The sequence below is a fragment of the Podarcis erhardii genome (assembly GCF_964252035.2).
Source record: "Podarcis erhardii genome assembly, chromosome: 15".
NCBI lineage: Eukaryota > Metazoa > Chordata > Lepidosauria > Squamata > Lacertidae > Podarcis > Podarcis erhardii.
In genome coordinates, this window is record NC_138505.1 from 11201287 (window position 1) to 11217913 (window position 16627).

A 16627-nucleotide genomic window follows, 5' to 3' on the forward strand; every position below is an offset into this window, starting at 1 on the left:
CCAAACCCCTAATGTGCAGCCCCTGGAAGGCTGCAATGAGGGAATGTGGGCTTCAGGCAATAAAAAGATCAGCTGTGGGACAGGTATAATAGGTGTGGCTCCCCCCTCCCAGTAGGGACCAGAAATAGGATGGGCATCACCTGGTGAACTTCTACCTGCACCAAAGAGGAAAGGGCACAGGGCATAGAGTTGGTTGTGGAATGCCTATGTCCATTGGAAGGCTAATAATTATTCCCAATACTAGTGTCCTATTGTGATTTCAAACTACATCTCCCAGCATTCTTTGAGGGAAGCTGCGACTGTTCAGAGTCACACCATATCGCTTTAAGTGCAAGTCTGCATGTGGTCCTAGTTTACATATTGAATTCCATATTCATTATGTTAGTCCATTCATTTCAATGCAAAGGAAGCACAAACCAGCTATGTGTCATTCGCAAACAAAGCAGCAACAGCAGCCGATGCTGATCTTACTTGCTAGAATAATTTCTGTCGCAGTCAGAACTTGGAAGTAAGCCCTGTTGCAAACATACACCTACTTCTGAGCAGGCACATGTATACCATTGCATTGCAAGTTAAAGCCGCAACTTAACACACATTTAACTAGTGCACATTCAGCTTTATGCATATGGCAACAATTTAAAAAAAAAATTAAAAGGGGGCAGGATTCCAGGAAAAGTGACTTTGGCAATTGACCTTCCAGCTGTTTGGGGACAACAATTCCCATCATCCCTGACCACTGGTCCTGTTAGCTAGGGAGTTGTAGTCCAAAAACAGCTGGAGGGCCAAGTTTGGCCACCACTGAGAGATTTGGGCTTCAGGCATGAGCCCAAGAACGTAACTCCAGTGTAACTTGCGGTCTTGCTGCACAGTGAATTCTAATGAATGCCTGCTATAGATCTCCTGCACAGGAGGAGACCTGCGTGGATTTCACAACTGCCTGAATCCTCAAGCTTTGCACTTTTATGTACGCAAATAATGGGAGCGATAAATCAGCCCAACCACCCCCAGCAGTAGGGCTGATAGATATATTTTTTTATTAGCAGACATTTATGAAATAGTCAGTTTTATGAAGAACTGAAGGATGGTGGGAAGGAAGCAGGCAGGGCCCACACAAACCCCACCATCCAACAGCAGAGCATCTCAGACACCTTCCCCATAATCTTCAGACAAAGCAACGAACACTTCCAAGCACCAGGGGAAACCTCAAATTGCAAGGGAGGGAGGAAAGCCAGGGACTAGACACCCGCTTTTCCAATTGCAGCAACGCATGCTCCTAGTCCTCAGCGAGGCCTTCTCCAGACAGTGCTGAGCACAGAGTGTGTGGTGCTTGCGGACCAGATAGATATAAGCTCAGAGGAGCAAATCCATTCCAAGCTGAACCAATGCAACCACCCCCTTCTGCGTTTCAGCGCGAGAGGCCTGGATCTTGTGCCAAGAGATTTGTCAACCCCACTTCCAGGCAGTTCGCTGGCAGCCTTGGTTCTTATCCTGCTGAGAGGAGCACTTTGGGGCAGGAGTCCCACAAGCTGAGGAAAGACGAAGTTCCCTCTGCCTTTCTCAGGAGACATGGCCGAGAAGCTTGGCTGTGGCAGAGTGGGCACTGGAGATGCAGTCGTTGACCGAGACGCCCTCGTAGGAAGCCCCAACCAGGCTGAGAGGCAGCTTTTGCTGGTCCAGGTAAGCCGCTGCGCTCTCTAAAGGAAAGAGCAAAGGGTTAGCAAGGAACATGTGTCGCTGCCTTCTTATACCGAGTCAGGCCATTGCTCCATCTAGCTCAGGACTGCCTGCACTGACTGGCAGTGGTTGTCCAGGGTTCTAGGTGGGAGCCTCTGCCAGCTGATTTCCTGCAGCCATCCCTTCCGCTGAGTTACCACCCTCCCGCATTCTGGTCCTCATCATTCAACTGTTCTGGGAGAAGTCGAGAGAGCCACACAAACAGACCAGAAAGCAAACAGTGTCACAGCTCCCTCACTACAGGAAGGCTATACACAGCTTGCCAGAAATATTCTTCTTATGGAAAAAGGCTCTAGCCTTTCAGTTTGCAGCACCTGTAGCAAAAATGAGTGTGTCTTCATAAGTATGCATCCTGGCCCAGACACCGCATGCACTGCGCTCCTTTGGTTTGGTCAGCTGTAGCTGGAGTTCAACATGGCAAGAAGAAAGAGCTGTGCTGCGACCCACCTGGGGGTCCCGACCCCCTGGCTGAAGACCTGTGCTCCTATATACAATATAGATAGAATATACATAGAAAGGTGTTGCTGCGCTAGGCTGTTTGTGTGTCTGCTTGCGCTCTCTCTCTCTCTCTCTCTCAGGGTGGAGCTACACACGGGGGGGAAACGCTATAAATAAGTCAGAAATTAAATCGTTATAACGAAAGAAAGAAAAAACGTTATGCAAAAATCACTTAGAATTTATTTTGCTCTCTGGCGCCATCCGGTGTTGTATTTTTATAATTAATTCAAAACATTATTTTTTGATTAATGAAGCTGAGGCCTAACTCTCTTTCTCTCTTTCTCTCTATCACACACACACACACACACACACACACACACACACACACACACTCATATTGGAAGGCTGCATAACATGAAAATAGCTGAATTAAATTGTCTTGATAGTTAAAAAAGAAAGGCCTACCTATGTGTTTCCAGTGGCCGAGTGTATACTGAGGAATGCAGGCCTGCAGAGACAGGAAGGGGCAAAGGGGTTTGCAGGTGGTCTTGAGTAACTCAAAATGTTTTCAAACAAATTGGAGTTATATATATAAAAAGAGATCCTGTACCCCTTTCTCTTCTCCCCTTCAATACCCCTCCCCGACTCTTTTTCTCTCTGCCACCCAATGCAGAGTCCTCTCCTCTGCTTCTTCCACACACAAGACACAGAAATTGAGGCTTGGATAGCAAAGAGCTGAGTTCAAATCCCCACAGCCTCCTCATGCCACCAATTCTCCATCTGTACCATGGGAACAACCAGCACAGTGGCTGTGTCATCACGAAAGCAACATAGACGGGGGATCAAAGCTTCCTGGGCCTTAACCTCCGCCCAAATTCTGCATTTTTAAAGCTCTCCATTTATGTCTTGCTGTACACCATCTTGGAAATCCTCACGACGGCCCTGTAAGGGAGGTGCAGCACTACCCTCCCCAAATTGCAGAAGCAAAGGAGCAGCTGAAAGAACAGCAGCTTTGTCTAAGGCTGCCCAGCCCATTCACCACCAGAAAAGTGAATGTAACCTTATTGTTGGTTTTCATTATTAAAAAAAAGTTTTAAATAGTTGTTTTTAACTTTTTTAAAAACACACACACACACACACTGATAATTTCATTTTCATTCTGTTTGTCAACCACTTAGAGGATTTCCTCTTTGCAAGTGGGGCCTGTAAGACAGAGCTATTCCGCCTGGCCTTTAATTTGAATTCAGCCTGATCTTTCATTTCCCTTCTCTTCCCTCCCTCTCCCCTTTTATGAAGATCACCCGCTCTGAGACCCCACAGCTAATTCTCCCCTGGCCTCCTCGCTGGCCCAAGTAGGACCAATTCAGCCAGCTAACTCTGGGGATTAACAAATTGATTTTTTATTTTTGAATTTTATTGTTATTCATGTTTTTATACTGTAGTTTATGCTGCTTTTATAATTAAGTGTTTTAAAGTGTTTTAAATTTGTTGTTAGCCTCCCTGAACCCAGTTTTTGAACTGGGAAGAGCAGGGTATAAATAATTTTTTTATTATTTATTATACATTTTGTGAAATAAAGGAAATCAACATCATCGAAATAAATCAGTTCCCTTTTCTCAGCTGGTTAGAGCATGGTGCTGAAAATGTCAAGGTTGCAGGTTTGATGCCTGCAGGGGACAGTTGCATATTCCTCCATTGCAGGGGGTTGGGCTAGATGATCCTCAGGGTCCCCTTCCAATTCTGTGATTCTATGATTCTTGAACTTAATGGGAGCTGTGCATCCAGCTGGAACACAGTAGGAGGTTTGTGGAATTAAGACTGACACTCTTCCTCCCCCATCTCTCTCTCTCTCTCCCTCTCTCTCTCTCTCTCTCTGTCTCTATCTCTATCTCTCTCTCTCTCTCTGCTCCAGGGTCTGTACCTTCTGCACCTTGACGATGCTGCGGGAGGGCTCGGCTGAGACCCCCAGGTGCTCCTTAACAGCTGCCTTGGCCCGGTCCAGCAGCACAGCGTGGGGGACGGTGTCTGGATTTCCGAGCCCCGATGTAAACCACGCACCGCCCAACATCACCTGGGCAAAAGGAGTGGAACGTTAAAAAGCTGGTTTCCCAGCCTGAAAACTGCATGGCCTTCTGGGACCCGTGGATCATTGGCACAGTACCCATTTTGAACGACAACTCCCAGACGATCTGAGGCTGATGGATGCCAGAGTGTCCAAAAGGGCTGGACTGAGGGAAGCTGGGCAGTGGTTTAGTGGCCAGGGTGGGTCAATTTCTGCAGGACAGTTCCCACTTCCAGCACCCTAGAGCTCCCCCCGATGAGCACAATTACAGGGGCAACATAGAGCCTAAGGAGGAGGAAGCTGCCAAGCAGTGCCACCCCCTGGACTGCTTGTAAGACAGCCAGGAAATAGCTCAGAGCCAGCTGAGGTTAGTGGGGCAGTGCCCCATCTGCCCTAATGGAGGAGCCTCAAAGGCAGGGATCAGCAAACATTTTCAGCAGGGGCCTGGTCCATTGTCTCTCAGACCTTGTCGGGGGCCGGACTATATTTGGGGGGGCGGGAATGAATGAATTCCTATGCCCCACAAATAACCCAAAGATGCAGTTTAAATAAAAGGACACATTCTACAGTGGTACCTCGGGTTACATACACTTCAGGTTACAGACGCCGCTAACCCAGAAATAGTACCTCGGATTAAGAACTTTGCATCAGGATGAGAACAGAAATCGTGCTCTGGCAGCAGCAGGAGGCCCCATTAGCTAAAGTGGTGCTTCAGGTTAAGAACAGTTTCAGGTTAAGAACGGACCTCCGGAACGAATTACCGTATTTTTTGCTCTATAAGACGCACCAGACCACAAGACGCACCTAGTTTTTGGAGGAGGAAAACAAGAAAAAAAAATATTCTGAATCCAGAAGCCAGATCAGCAAGAGGGATCGCTGTGCAGTGAAAGCAGCGATCCCTCTTGCTGTTCTGGCTTCTAGGATAGCTGCGCAGCCTGCATTTGCTCCATAAGACACACACACATTTCCCCTTACTTTTTAGGAGGGAAAAAGTGAGTCTTATAGAGCAAAAAATACGGTAAGTACGTAACCAGAGGTACCACTGTACTCATGTAAAAACAAGCTAATTCCCCGACCATCCACGGGCCTCATTTAGAAAGCGATTGGGCTGGATCCAGCCCCCGGGCCTTCGTTTGCCTACCAATGATCTAGGGGCACCAGGCTGACAAAGCCTGCATTAAGCCATATTTAGAACATGATCCTATAGTGGGGGTGGGAGGTTAGCCCCTCGCCTCCCACCGGCTCTTACTGTCAGGCGCATGCAAGGACCGCTGGATCCATCCTGCCCGGGGAAGGCGACAGAATCGTAGACGATGCCCAGCAATGAGCTGTCCTCGAAGGAGGGTACCAAGTGCCCAAATCCCTGGAAGAAAGAGATTGGCAGAAAATACACACAATCACACAAAGCGTAGGTTTCTTTATTTCTACTTCAACTCTGCCCTTAAGGTTCTGGGAAGAACCGTTCAAAAACAAAAACAAAAAACACAAACAAAACCCATTCAAACAAACACAGAGTGGTTGGGGCCACTCTGAAGAAGGCCCTGCCTGGGGTTCCCGGCCAATCTCACAGATCAAGGGGCAGGTGGGCACATGGGTGGGCACACCCCCTTGAGAAAATAGGGGGAGGGCTGATTACGGCCTTTTGCAAGGACATGCAAGGACCACTGATTGTAGCTGAAGTTAACATTACAAAAATGTACACTCCAGATGTCTCAAAATTTAAGGCTTAAGCCCCAGTCCTTGTCACATCACTCCATTTCTCTGTGGACATATAGAAATCTTTCCCGTGACAGCGCCCGGCAACTTTACCCGCTGAATTTCTAGCTGGCAAGGTGTCCCCACCCTCTCCTCCAACCGCTACATCTTCCTATGGGCATGTGGATGTTTTTGCCACATTCCCCTTTTCTTTGGTTTCAAAGCTGTTGCGCTCTGTGACAGGTAGAAATCCACCTGGTAAAGCTTCCAAGTTCCCAAAGCAATAGATCTCACTATGGGCATGTATGGATTTTCTCCTGTGTGACACAACAGGGACCCCCCCCCCCCGAGAGAAACGAGAGACATTATCCCTTCCTGATTACCCCTTAACGCTCCTTGCAATGGGAACCGGCAAGCTTTGCGTTTTGAGCAGGGGGCATCGAAAAAGCCTCTTACCGTGACGGGGAGATGCACATCTCTGTACTGTAGGTTCACCACCCCCACAGAAACAGCCCGGATGGCCAGTAGCTCTCGGGCAAGCGGTTCGGCCCAGCCGGGGAGTGACTCAGCAAGTGCTGGAGAGAGAGAAGAGGCAGGTTGGGTCTATTCAGGGTTGCCTAGGATGAAATGTGGTCCTTAGGCAAAAAAGGGTTTTGCGGTCCCTGTTCCTGGACAGAGGATTCTCCTACCTTGGGCAGGCAAAGCGCTGATGATGTGATCTGCCTTTATAACGCCGTCCTCAAGTGCTATCTAAGGGAGAAATGCAGAGCCAGCATCAATCAAAGCCATAGAAGGATCTCTAACACAAGTGCAGTGATCTACTGTTCCCATGGAAAAGATGGAGAATTGGTGGCTTGAGGAGGCTGTGGGGATTTGAACCCAGCTCTTTGCTGCCCAAGCCTCAATTTCTGTGTCTTGTGTGTGGAAGAAGCAAAGGAGAGGGCTCTGCATTGGGTGGCAGAGAGAAAAAGAGTCGGGGAGGGGTATTGAAGGGAAGAAGAGAAAGGGGTACAGGATCTCTTTTTTATATATAACTCCAATTTGTTTGAAAACATTTTGAGTTGCTCAAGACCACCTGAAGTCCAGCCCTCCTACCACCACCACAAATGACCACTACCCAACACGTTGGACTAGGACCTGGGGGACCAGGGTTCGAATCCCCACTCGGTCACGAAGATCACTGGGTGACCCTGGGCCAACCATTCTCTCTCAGCCTGACCTACCTCACAGGGTTGTTGTGAGGTTAAAATGGAGAAGGTGAGGGCCATGCATGCCCCCGCTGTGAGCTCCTTGGTGGAAGTGGCGGGATAAAATGCAATTAATAAAAAAGTAGGTCGACTCTTGAGTATGCTTCAGTTGGATACAGTTCAATTTATAGTTAGGGGCAGCCGGCTAAGGCCCACACATGGTTACAGGTGCTTCCGCAAGGAGATGATGGCTTTTTTCTTTATATCACTTCGATTTATTATCGTTCACCATCCCACTTCAGTCCCACCTTTTTTCCAAGACTCTCAAAGTGGAGCATGTGGATCTCGCCCTCCTCACAACAACCCTGTGAGGCAGGTTAAATAATAATAATAATGAATAATTAGTTATTATTTATACCCTGCCCATCTGGCTGGGTTTCCAACAAAATACAGTGGTACCTCGGGTTAAGAACTTAAGTCGTTCTGGAGGTCTGTTCTTTTTTTAAAATTATTTTTTATTCATTTTACAATACAAAAATATAAAAACACATAACACAATTTTTCACAAATACATTTTTTTGAGTTCCCTCAGCTCTTCTGCAAATCCTCCGTTTTAGTCCTTCTTCTGCATTTCTTAATCTGATATTGCCTTTTATTAAAAACCTCCTTCCTCTTATTCCCTTTTTTACAATATTTCTGATATTATTTTCACAGAGCCTCTTGCAAACCTACAAACGTTAATTGTTCATCGCAAACACTTTTTTAATAGTCTACAAATTTACTCCAGTCTTCAGTGAATCTGTGGTCTCGTAGGCCTCAGATCCTTCCTGTTAGTTTATCATTGGAGGTCTGTTCTTAACCTGAAACTATTCTTAACCTGAAGCACCACTTTAGCTGATGGGGCCTCCCACTGCTGTTGCGCTGCCGGAGCATGATTTCTGTTCTCCTCCTGAAGTAAAGTTCTTAACCTGAGGTACTATTTCTGGGTTAGCGGAGTCTGTAACCTGAAGCGTATGTAACCTGAAGCGTATGTAACCCGAGGTACCACTGTATTAAAATACAATAGTCTATTAAACATTAAAAGCTTCCCTGAACAGGGCTGCCTTCAGATGTCTTCTAAAAGTCAGGTAGTTGTTTATTTCCTTGACATCTGGTGGGAGGGTGTTCCACAGGGCAGGTGCCACTACCAAGAAGGCCCTTTGCCTGCTTCCCTGTAACTTGGCTTCTCGCAGTGAGGGAACCACCAGAAGGCCCTTGGAGCTGGGCCTCAGGGTCCAGGCAGGTTAAGCTGAGAGATAGTGACTGGGCCCAGGGTTGCCCACAGTGACCTTCCCCACATCTCCCAGGTCTTTGAGCCCAACACTTTAACCACGTGACTTGAACAGGCCTCTGTGGAAATAGCGCAAGAGGAACGGGGCAAAATTTCCCCAGAGCAGCTGAAGGGAGATTCCTAGAGAGGAAGCCACCTTACGCTCCTTTCTCACTCCCCAATGGCCCTTTTCTTACCTTCCAGGAGCCGGATGCCGCCCTCTCCAGCCGCTTCACAGGGGTGCCGCAGTGAATCTCCACCCCACGCTGCTTCACAAAGCCCTCCAAGGCTTCGGGGAGAGTCTGCATGCCTCCACGCAGCGACCACTGGCTCCATCGCTCGTCTCGAGCTCTGCGGATCAGAGGAGAATCCACAGGGGGGCCTTTCCCTACAAGATAAGGAAGTTTGATATCAGAAACTATGTGTCCTTTCCTTCTGAAATTACAAAACATGCAATCCAAAAGCCTCCTTCTTTTTCTCCGGCTCCCCACGGCCCCTCACCTCCGCCAAGGGCCATGCCCAAGATGACAGAACGGTGGCTTCGCTCGGCCTGGAACAGCGCCGGGAAGCAGGAGCGCACGCTGAGGGTCCGGCAGTCTCCGGCAAACACCCCCCGGCAGAGGCTGTCAATGACAATGTCGGCCAGCTGTGGAGATCAAGGATGCAGCACTCAAGGCAAGAAAGTGGCAACCTGCCCTGATGTTGGGTGATTTAAAAATCAAGGGTGGGGAATCTCAGACCCTGGGGCCAAATGTGGCCCCTTAAGGCTTTCTATCTGGCCCTTTGGAATCTCCCACAAGCAACATCCCTCTCGCTGGTCCTTGGGTGTTTTCGCCTGGCTGGAATGTGTCTTTGAATTTGGATCAGGCCTATTACTTGCCTGGATGGAGGATAATAAATAATAATATTAGGGACGTGGGTGGTGCTGTGAGTTAAACCACAGAGCCTAGGATTTGCCAATCAGAAGCTTGGCGGTTCAAATCCCCGCAACAGGGTGAGCTCCCATTGCTCGGTCCCTGATCCTGCCAACCTAGCAGTTCGAAAGCATGTCAAAGTGCAAGTAGATAAATAGGTACCACTCCAGCAGGAAGGTAAACAGCGTTTCCGTGCGCTGCTCTGGTTCTCCAGAAGCAGCTGTCATGCTGGCCACATGACCCAGAAGCTGTACGCTGGCTCCCTTGGCCAGTAAAGTGAGATAAGTGCCACAACTCCAGAGTCGGCCACGGCTGGCCCTAATGGTCAGGGGCCCCTTTACCTTTACCTTAATAATAATAATACCCCACCCATTGGGGCGGCTTCCAACACATATAAAAACATAATGAAACAGCAAACATTAAAAACTTCCCGATACAGGGCAGAGAGAGGCAAATGAGTGTTATGTACAAACTACTTTTCTGCACAACGGTAAAATTCACATTCACTGCTCTGCTCACTTTTGCCTCTGACTCATGTGGCTTCTGGAAAGTTCTCCTGAAGCGAATGTGGCCCTTCGCCTGAAGGGTGGCGGGAGACGGGGAAAGTACCCTTCCCTTTAAGCAGACAGTAGCCCTGTTCTTTTATGGATATCTTTGAGAACAGCTTACCCTGACTCTGTTGGGAGGCTTTGTGTGAGAGAAACAGGCAGGGCAGGGAGAGCAGTGGGACCCACCCTTCTCTCAGGCCCTGTGTGGAGCTGATAAGACAGACGGCCCCCCGCCCCACCCTTGGTCCGCTTCTCCTTTCCCCCCTGCCCTGTGCCAGCCAAAACAAAACGCCCCTCCGTAAGAAAACCTTCCTGGCTCACTCCCCCAAATGAGCGTTGCCACATTTCCCCTCTGGGCACGTACCTCCTGGCCAAAGCGACGCCTCACGAAGGCGTGGATGGTCTCGTCCGTTTCGGAGCCGCGGGGGGACAGGAGCTCTTTCAGGCCACTCCAGACCAGAGGGCGGGTGAAAGGAGGAACAGTCCGCACGACGCCACTGGACATCGCCACCCACAAAACACAGTGGAGAAAGTATCACCTTCCGGGTTCAGATAGGAAGGACGGGTTGATCTCAGGGCTCCCGAGAGCCATCCCCAGGGTTTCTGGAAAGTACCTGATACTCGAGGGGAGTTTATGGAGGGCTCCGCGGACATAGAGGAAGCGGTTCTTGGCTGCTGGGTGGTCACCGGGGACAGGAAGGACATCTGCGTCAAGACCGAGTTCAGAGACCTAGAAAGGAATCGCAACCCTTTTAACCCCAGTGCAGATGCTCGACTTCAAAATAGTGTACAGTGGTACTTCTGGTTATGAATGGGATCCGTTTCGGAGGCCCATTCACAACATGAAAAGCCCGCAACCTGAAGTGCTGTATCTGTGCAGGTGCGTGGCACAATTTGGCGCTTGTGCGCATGTGCGAAGCGTGATTTAGCGCTTGTGCGCATGCGCGAGCAACGAAATCCGGAAGTAACCCTTTCTGGTACTTCTGGGTCACTGCAGGACGCAACTGGAAACAACATATCATGAAGCAAACGTAACATGAGGTATGACTGTACAGTGGTACCTCGCAAGACGAATGCCTCGTAAGACAAAAAACGCACAAGACGAAAGGGTTTTTTGTTTTTTGAGTTGCTTCGCAAGACGAATTTCCCTATGGGCTTGCTTCGCAAGACGAAAACGTCTTGCGAGTTTGTTTCCTTTTTCTTACAACCGTTAATACCCAGGGAATCTGCGCTCCGCAAGACGAAAAAATCGCAAGACGAAACAACTCGCAGAACGAATTAATTTCGTCTTGTGAGGCACCACTGTATTATAGTGGCAGCTCGGGTTGCAAACCCTTCAGGTTACAGACTCCGCTAACCCAGAAATAGTACCTCAGGTTAAGAACTTTACCTCAGGATGAGAACAGAAATCGTGTGGCAGCGGTGCAGCAGCAGCAGCGGGAGGCCCCATTGGCTAAAGCGGTACCTCAGGTTAAGAACAGTTTCAAGTTAAGAACGGACCTCCAGAACGAATTGAGTTCTTAACCTGAGGTACCACTGTATAGCAAACATGATTGCTTATGGGGGCTGTTTCGCTCCCCGAGCAATGCGGATCTGAAATGATTTGCAGTCTGTGGGACTTAGAAAGTCGACACCGAACTTTCTAAAGATAAAACGACCCATGACCATTTGTAGATGATGATGCATGGATAAGAGCAGCCAATGCCGCCCAGATCAGGAGCTGCTTTGGGGAAGTGTCATCGCTGAGCAGCAGAGCATCCACTCCCAGGTTCAAACCCCGGTGGCCTCGCAATTCCCACCATGCTTGCTGGGGGCTGATGGGAACTGTAGTTCAGCAGCATCTGGAAAGCCAAAGGGTTCTGGCACCTGACCTATGGCTTGAGGCAAACCAATTCTGTTTTGAGAACGGGCAAGCGGGTCCTTCTCTTCCCAATTCTCAAAACGGAAGAGAATTCAAGAGAAGGATTAAGAGGAGATTAAAGAAGAATGAAGTGGCTGCACGGGGAAGTAATGGACATATGTTTGCAACAGGAGTGGGAAACCTGATTTTTTTTAAAAAAAAGAGCAATTGTATTAAATTAAAGGAATTCGGACTGATTTGTAATAATTTGGAAAACTAGTAATGAGAGAGAATAGGCAAGCAGGTGATTTCAGAAGCAGTCCACTAGGTTTAAGTATCATCTGTCTCTGGGTCAAGTGGCCATGTTTCCAGTGACCGGCTAGCACAGCTGGGAGTATCTTGCCAGGGATATATCATAGAATTGTGGAGTCGAAGGGGACCCCAAGGGTCATCTAGTCCAACCCCCTGCAATGCAGGAATCTTTTGCCCAATGAGGAGCTCGAACCCACGGCCCTGAGATTAATAGTCTCATGCTCTACCAACTGAGCTATCAAGGGCCTCAACTTCTCAATTTATTTTATTTCATACAACTGATATACTGCTTGATTGTAAAGGGCTTCCGATTTACAAAATACATACCATAAGGAGGGTGTTCTTTCCCACGGCCCCAGCAGGGCGGATCCCCCTGGGCCCATGTTCAAAAACCGCCCCATCTTCTGTACGGGTGGAATGGATCCATCCTCCCAGACGGCTGCTGCTTTCTAAAAGGATTACCTGGACAGAGAAAGGGTGGGGTGGGTGTCAGTGTTAAAAAAACCTCAGATATATAAGCTAATTGTCAAATGGCAATTATTTTTACAATGTAATTTAATTATTATCATTATTATTATTGTTGTTTCTGCACTGGAAAGCAATTCTCTCACCAATTTTGCTGCTGCGCAGGTGCTATGGCAGCAGAATTTTTTTCTGTGTGCCAGCCAGAAGATGGAGATGTCAAGCGCCAAGTTGGCAACGGGACATCTCCATTTGGTCGCAAGTGGACTGTTTGCAGTCGCAAAATGCGCTTGGGGAATTTTGAACACTAGTGTGCGCATGAGAATGTGACCAAATAGTATCAAATGGGACCCGTGTTTATCAGGATGCTGGGCTGATTATTATCAGAACCATCTTCCTTGTTTCCTATGGGCCAGATCCAACGAATGGGTTCTGTTATAGAAACCCATACAAGAGCTTCCACAACAACAACAACTTTATTATTTGTACCCTGGGTTGCCCCAGCCACCCTGGGCAGCTTCCAGCATATACCAAAATGTAATAAAACGTTAACTGTTCAAAACCTCCTGATGCAGGGCTGCCTTCAGATGTCTTCTATAAGTCACACATCTGACAGGAGGGCGTTCCACAGGGCAGGTGCCCCTACCGAGAAGGTCCTCTGCCTGCTTCCCTTCACTTCTCACAGTGAGGGAACTGGTGGAAGTCCCTCGGAGATGGACCTCAGTGTCCGGGCTGGACGATGGGAGTGGAGACGCTCCTTCAGATATACAGCGCTGAGGCTGTTTAGGGCTTTAAAGGTCCATGCCAACACTTTGAATTGTGCTCGGAAATGTACAATGGGGCCTTTCCTTTCCCTGCTCTGCTCCCCTTGAATCCCCCACATTAGGTGTTGAGAGAAACTCCAGAACAGCACCCAGGAAGAGGATAGTTTGTTATGCGGACAGTCATACCTCGGGTTAAAGACGCTTCAGGTTGCGTTTTTTCAGGTTATGGAAGTACCGGAATGGGTTACTTCCAGGTTTCGAGGGTTGCGCATGCACAAAGCGCTAAATTGCACTTTGTGCATGCGCAGAAGCGCCGAATCACAACCTGCACGTGCGCAGATGCGCCGCTGCAGGTTGTGAACCCTGCGGGTTGCGAACATGCATCCCACACGAATCACACTTGCAACTTGAGCGTCCACTGTACTGAGAACTATTAGCACATCCGCAATTCCCCTCACAGAGCTGCATTTGTGAGTTTAACGCTCAGCCCTTCTTCCCAGGGAACTGTAGCTCCGTGAGGGGAACAAGAGGCTCCTAACAACTCTCAGCACTTTTAACAAATGGCAGCTCCCAGAATCCTTTGGGGGGAAGCCATGCTTGCCTAAAGCTGTGCCCTTGGTCACCCGCACACACAAAATGGCCAACTTAAGCAGCAAATGCAGTGCTGTTTCACTCCAGGCCTTGCCCTCCAGAGAGCAACAGTACCTCACAGACAGTCCCACACTCACCTTGGGGGCCTGGGGGCTTCTGGCGAGGTAGTAGCAGGTTGCAAGGCCGCTCACCCCCCCACCAAGGACAGCCACGGTCCTCTGCATTGGGATTCTAGAGAGAGTCGGGCAAAGGATCCGATTATGTACAGGGGGTCACCCACAACACCATGCCCCCCAAATTATTATTGTTACATTTATTATTCCACAACATTCATATGCTGCTTGGCTGCAATGAAAACCTCAAAGCGGTTTACATCTCTTCCTCCAAGGAGCTCACAGTGGCATTCATACTGACAGCCGTCTTCAGTTCTCACAACAAACCTGTGAGGTTGGCTGGGCCGAGAGATAACAAGTGGGCTGGCTGAAGGTATCCATGCCACCTCTAACACCATATATTTAAAGCACTTGGCTTCCTCCAAGAGAATCCCAGGAAGTGTAGTTTACTCGTCACAGAGCTATAATTCCCAGCATCCTTAACAAACTACAGTTCCCAGGATTCTTTAAAGGCAAGGCATGTCCTTTTGTACTGTTTTATTGTTGTTAGCCGCCCTGAGCCCGGCTTCGGCTGGGGAGGGCGGGATATAAATAAAATTTATTATTATTATTATGTGACCCCAGTCAAACTGGAGAGGGAAATGTGTACACTTTGAGTGCCTCAGAGAAAAGGTGGGGGGGCGTGTGTATAGTAAATAAATTAGATTTAATATAAATATAATAATAAAAATTAATATAAATATATGGGTTAACGTGATATTTAGAATACTTATGTGTTTTTAGCTAATTGCTGGTTTTTATTTTTAGGTGTGTGTTGTTTTTTTTTTTGTTTTTTTTTTACTACCTTATTTGCACCTAGCCAGCCACACCCACTCCATGCCCCCTGTAAAGACCAGGGATTATTTGTGATCACAATGAAAGCCTTCGGTGGCATAGTGGTGAAAGTGTTGGACTATGACCTGGGAGGCTAGGGTTCAAATCCCCCCTCTGCCACAAAATTCACTGTGGGTGACTCCCTCCAGTCACCAGCTCTCTCTGCCTTACCTCGCAGGGTTGTTGCGAGGATAACATGGACACCACACTTCAGCTCCTTGGAGGATATAAATGCAGTAATTGATGAGTTAGGTACATCACAGAAACTCTTCCCAATTGCTCCAGAACCTCACCAGCAAATATGCCTTCCAACCCGTCATTTGATGACATTTCTCTTCCTGTCTGTAACGTGCACCCTCCCCTCCATATCCTACCCTTGGAACAATTTCCCCAATTTGCCCTTCTGTTACCCCCCAACCACCCCCTAACCCTAGTTCAAGGCCTTCTTTAGTTGCCACCGATATAATTTCTCTCTACCATAATAAGCACACACTCCAGACCGACCCACCTCGATTTACAGAGACTGACTCCTCCTACACCAATATGTCCTCTACTCCACTCTCTGGCTGCATTCACACGAACACAAAACACACGTGTACCACCCACCCCTAGTCCTCGGGCGACGTCCGGCCCCCTTACTCTGATGGCTGCACGTTGCATCCACTTCCCTCTTTCTTTCTCTCCTTCTCATCCCCCGCAGCTGAGCTCAGGGCTCCTCCCCTCCGCCCAGGATTGGCTAATAGGGACAATGACGTAAGGGTTCGGGCGACTCGCTCGGCTGCAAAGGGAGGGGAGGCGGGGCGAGTGGAACGTTGAGCATTCTGTAGCGATTCCTATTTACGCGCACCGCCTGGTGGGCGGGGCCTGGGGCGCTTTTATAAGTGATTGATAGACATCAGAATTTAAAATACTGAGAGCTACCCGTTCGCAAAGGTCCGTATAGTTAAAGCCATGGTTTTCCCAGTAGTGATGTATGGAAGTGAGAGCTGGACCCTAAAGAAGGCTGATCGCCGAAGAATTGATGCTTTTGAATTATGGTGCTGGAGGAGACTCTTGAGCAGGGGTAGGCAACCTAAGGCCCGTGGGCCAGATCCGGCCCAATCCCCTTCTCAAGGCCCACAGACGGTCCGGGAATCAGCGTGTTTTTACATGAGTAGAATGTGTCCTTTTATTTAAAATGCATCTCTGGGTTATTTGTGGGGCATAGGAATTCGTTCATTCCCTCCCCCCCCCCCAAAAAATAGTCCGGTCAACCACATGGTCTGAGAGACGGTGGACGGGCCCATGGCTGAAAAAGGTTGCTGACCCCTGCTCTCCCATGGACTGCAAGAAGATCAAACCTATCCATTCTGAAGGAAATCAGCCCTGAGTGCTCACTGGAAGGACAGATCCTGAAGCTGAGGCTCCAATACTTTGGCCACCTCATGAGAAGAGAAGACTCCCTGGAAAAGACCCTGATGTTGGGAAAGATGGAGGGCACAAGGAGAAGGGGACGACAGAGGACGAGATGGATGGACAGTGTTCTCAAAGCTACTAACATGAGTTTGACCAAACTGCGGGAGGCAGTGGAAGACAGGAGTGCCTGGCGTCCTCTGGTCCATGGGGTCACGAAGAGTTGGACACAACTAAACAACAACAGCAACATAAGTGATTGATTGACATCAGAATTTAAAATGCTCAGAGCTACCTGTCTCTGTGCGACTCAAGAGGAGGTATCAAGGTCAAGGATTCACAAGGTGGCATTAAGCAAAACACACTCAGCCTCAGTGTTCCCCATCTGCAATA

General features: G+C 48.6%; 1 protein-coding gene across 7 annotated transcripts; it reads right to left on the reverse strand.

Moving 5' to 3' along the window:
* Positions 1-1422: 1422 nt before the first annotated feature.
* Positions 1423-15562, reverse strand: PPOX (protoporphyrinogen oxidase). 7 transcript variants are annotated; one of them, XM_081841076.1, is made up of 14 exons: positions 15351-15552; positions 15014-15059; positions 13994-14087; positions 12367-12501; positions 10502-10617; positions 10252-10384; positions 8927-9071; positions 8623-8813; positions 6619-6679; positions 6386-6504; positions 5484-5597; positions 4094-4243; positions 2638-2680; positions 1423-1694 (listed from the first exon to the last, which is right to left on the reverse strand). In XM_081841076.1, exons 3-14 carry the CDS (start codon positions 14078-14080, stop codon positions 1558-1560), a joined length of 1431 nt encoding a protein of 476 aa, XP_081697202.1. In that variant the 5' UTR covers positions 14081-14087; positions 15014-15059; positions 15351-15552; the 3' UTR covers positions 1423-1557. The 7 variants fall into 7 exon arrangements, with proteins under 7 accessions (XP_081697202.1, XP_081697201.1, XP_081697200.1 ...); XM_081841075.1 differs by having other exon boundaries at positions 15482-15548; XM_081841074.1 differs by having other exon boundaries at positions 15449-15548.
* Between the last annotated feature and the right edge of the window lie 1065 nt (positions 15563-16627).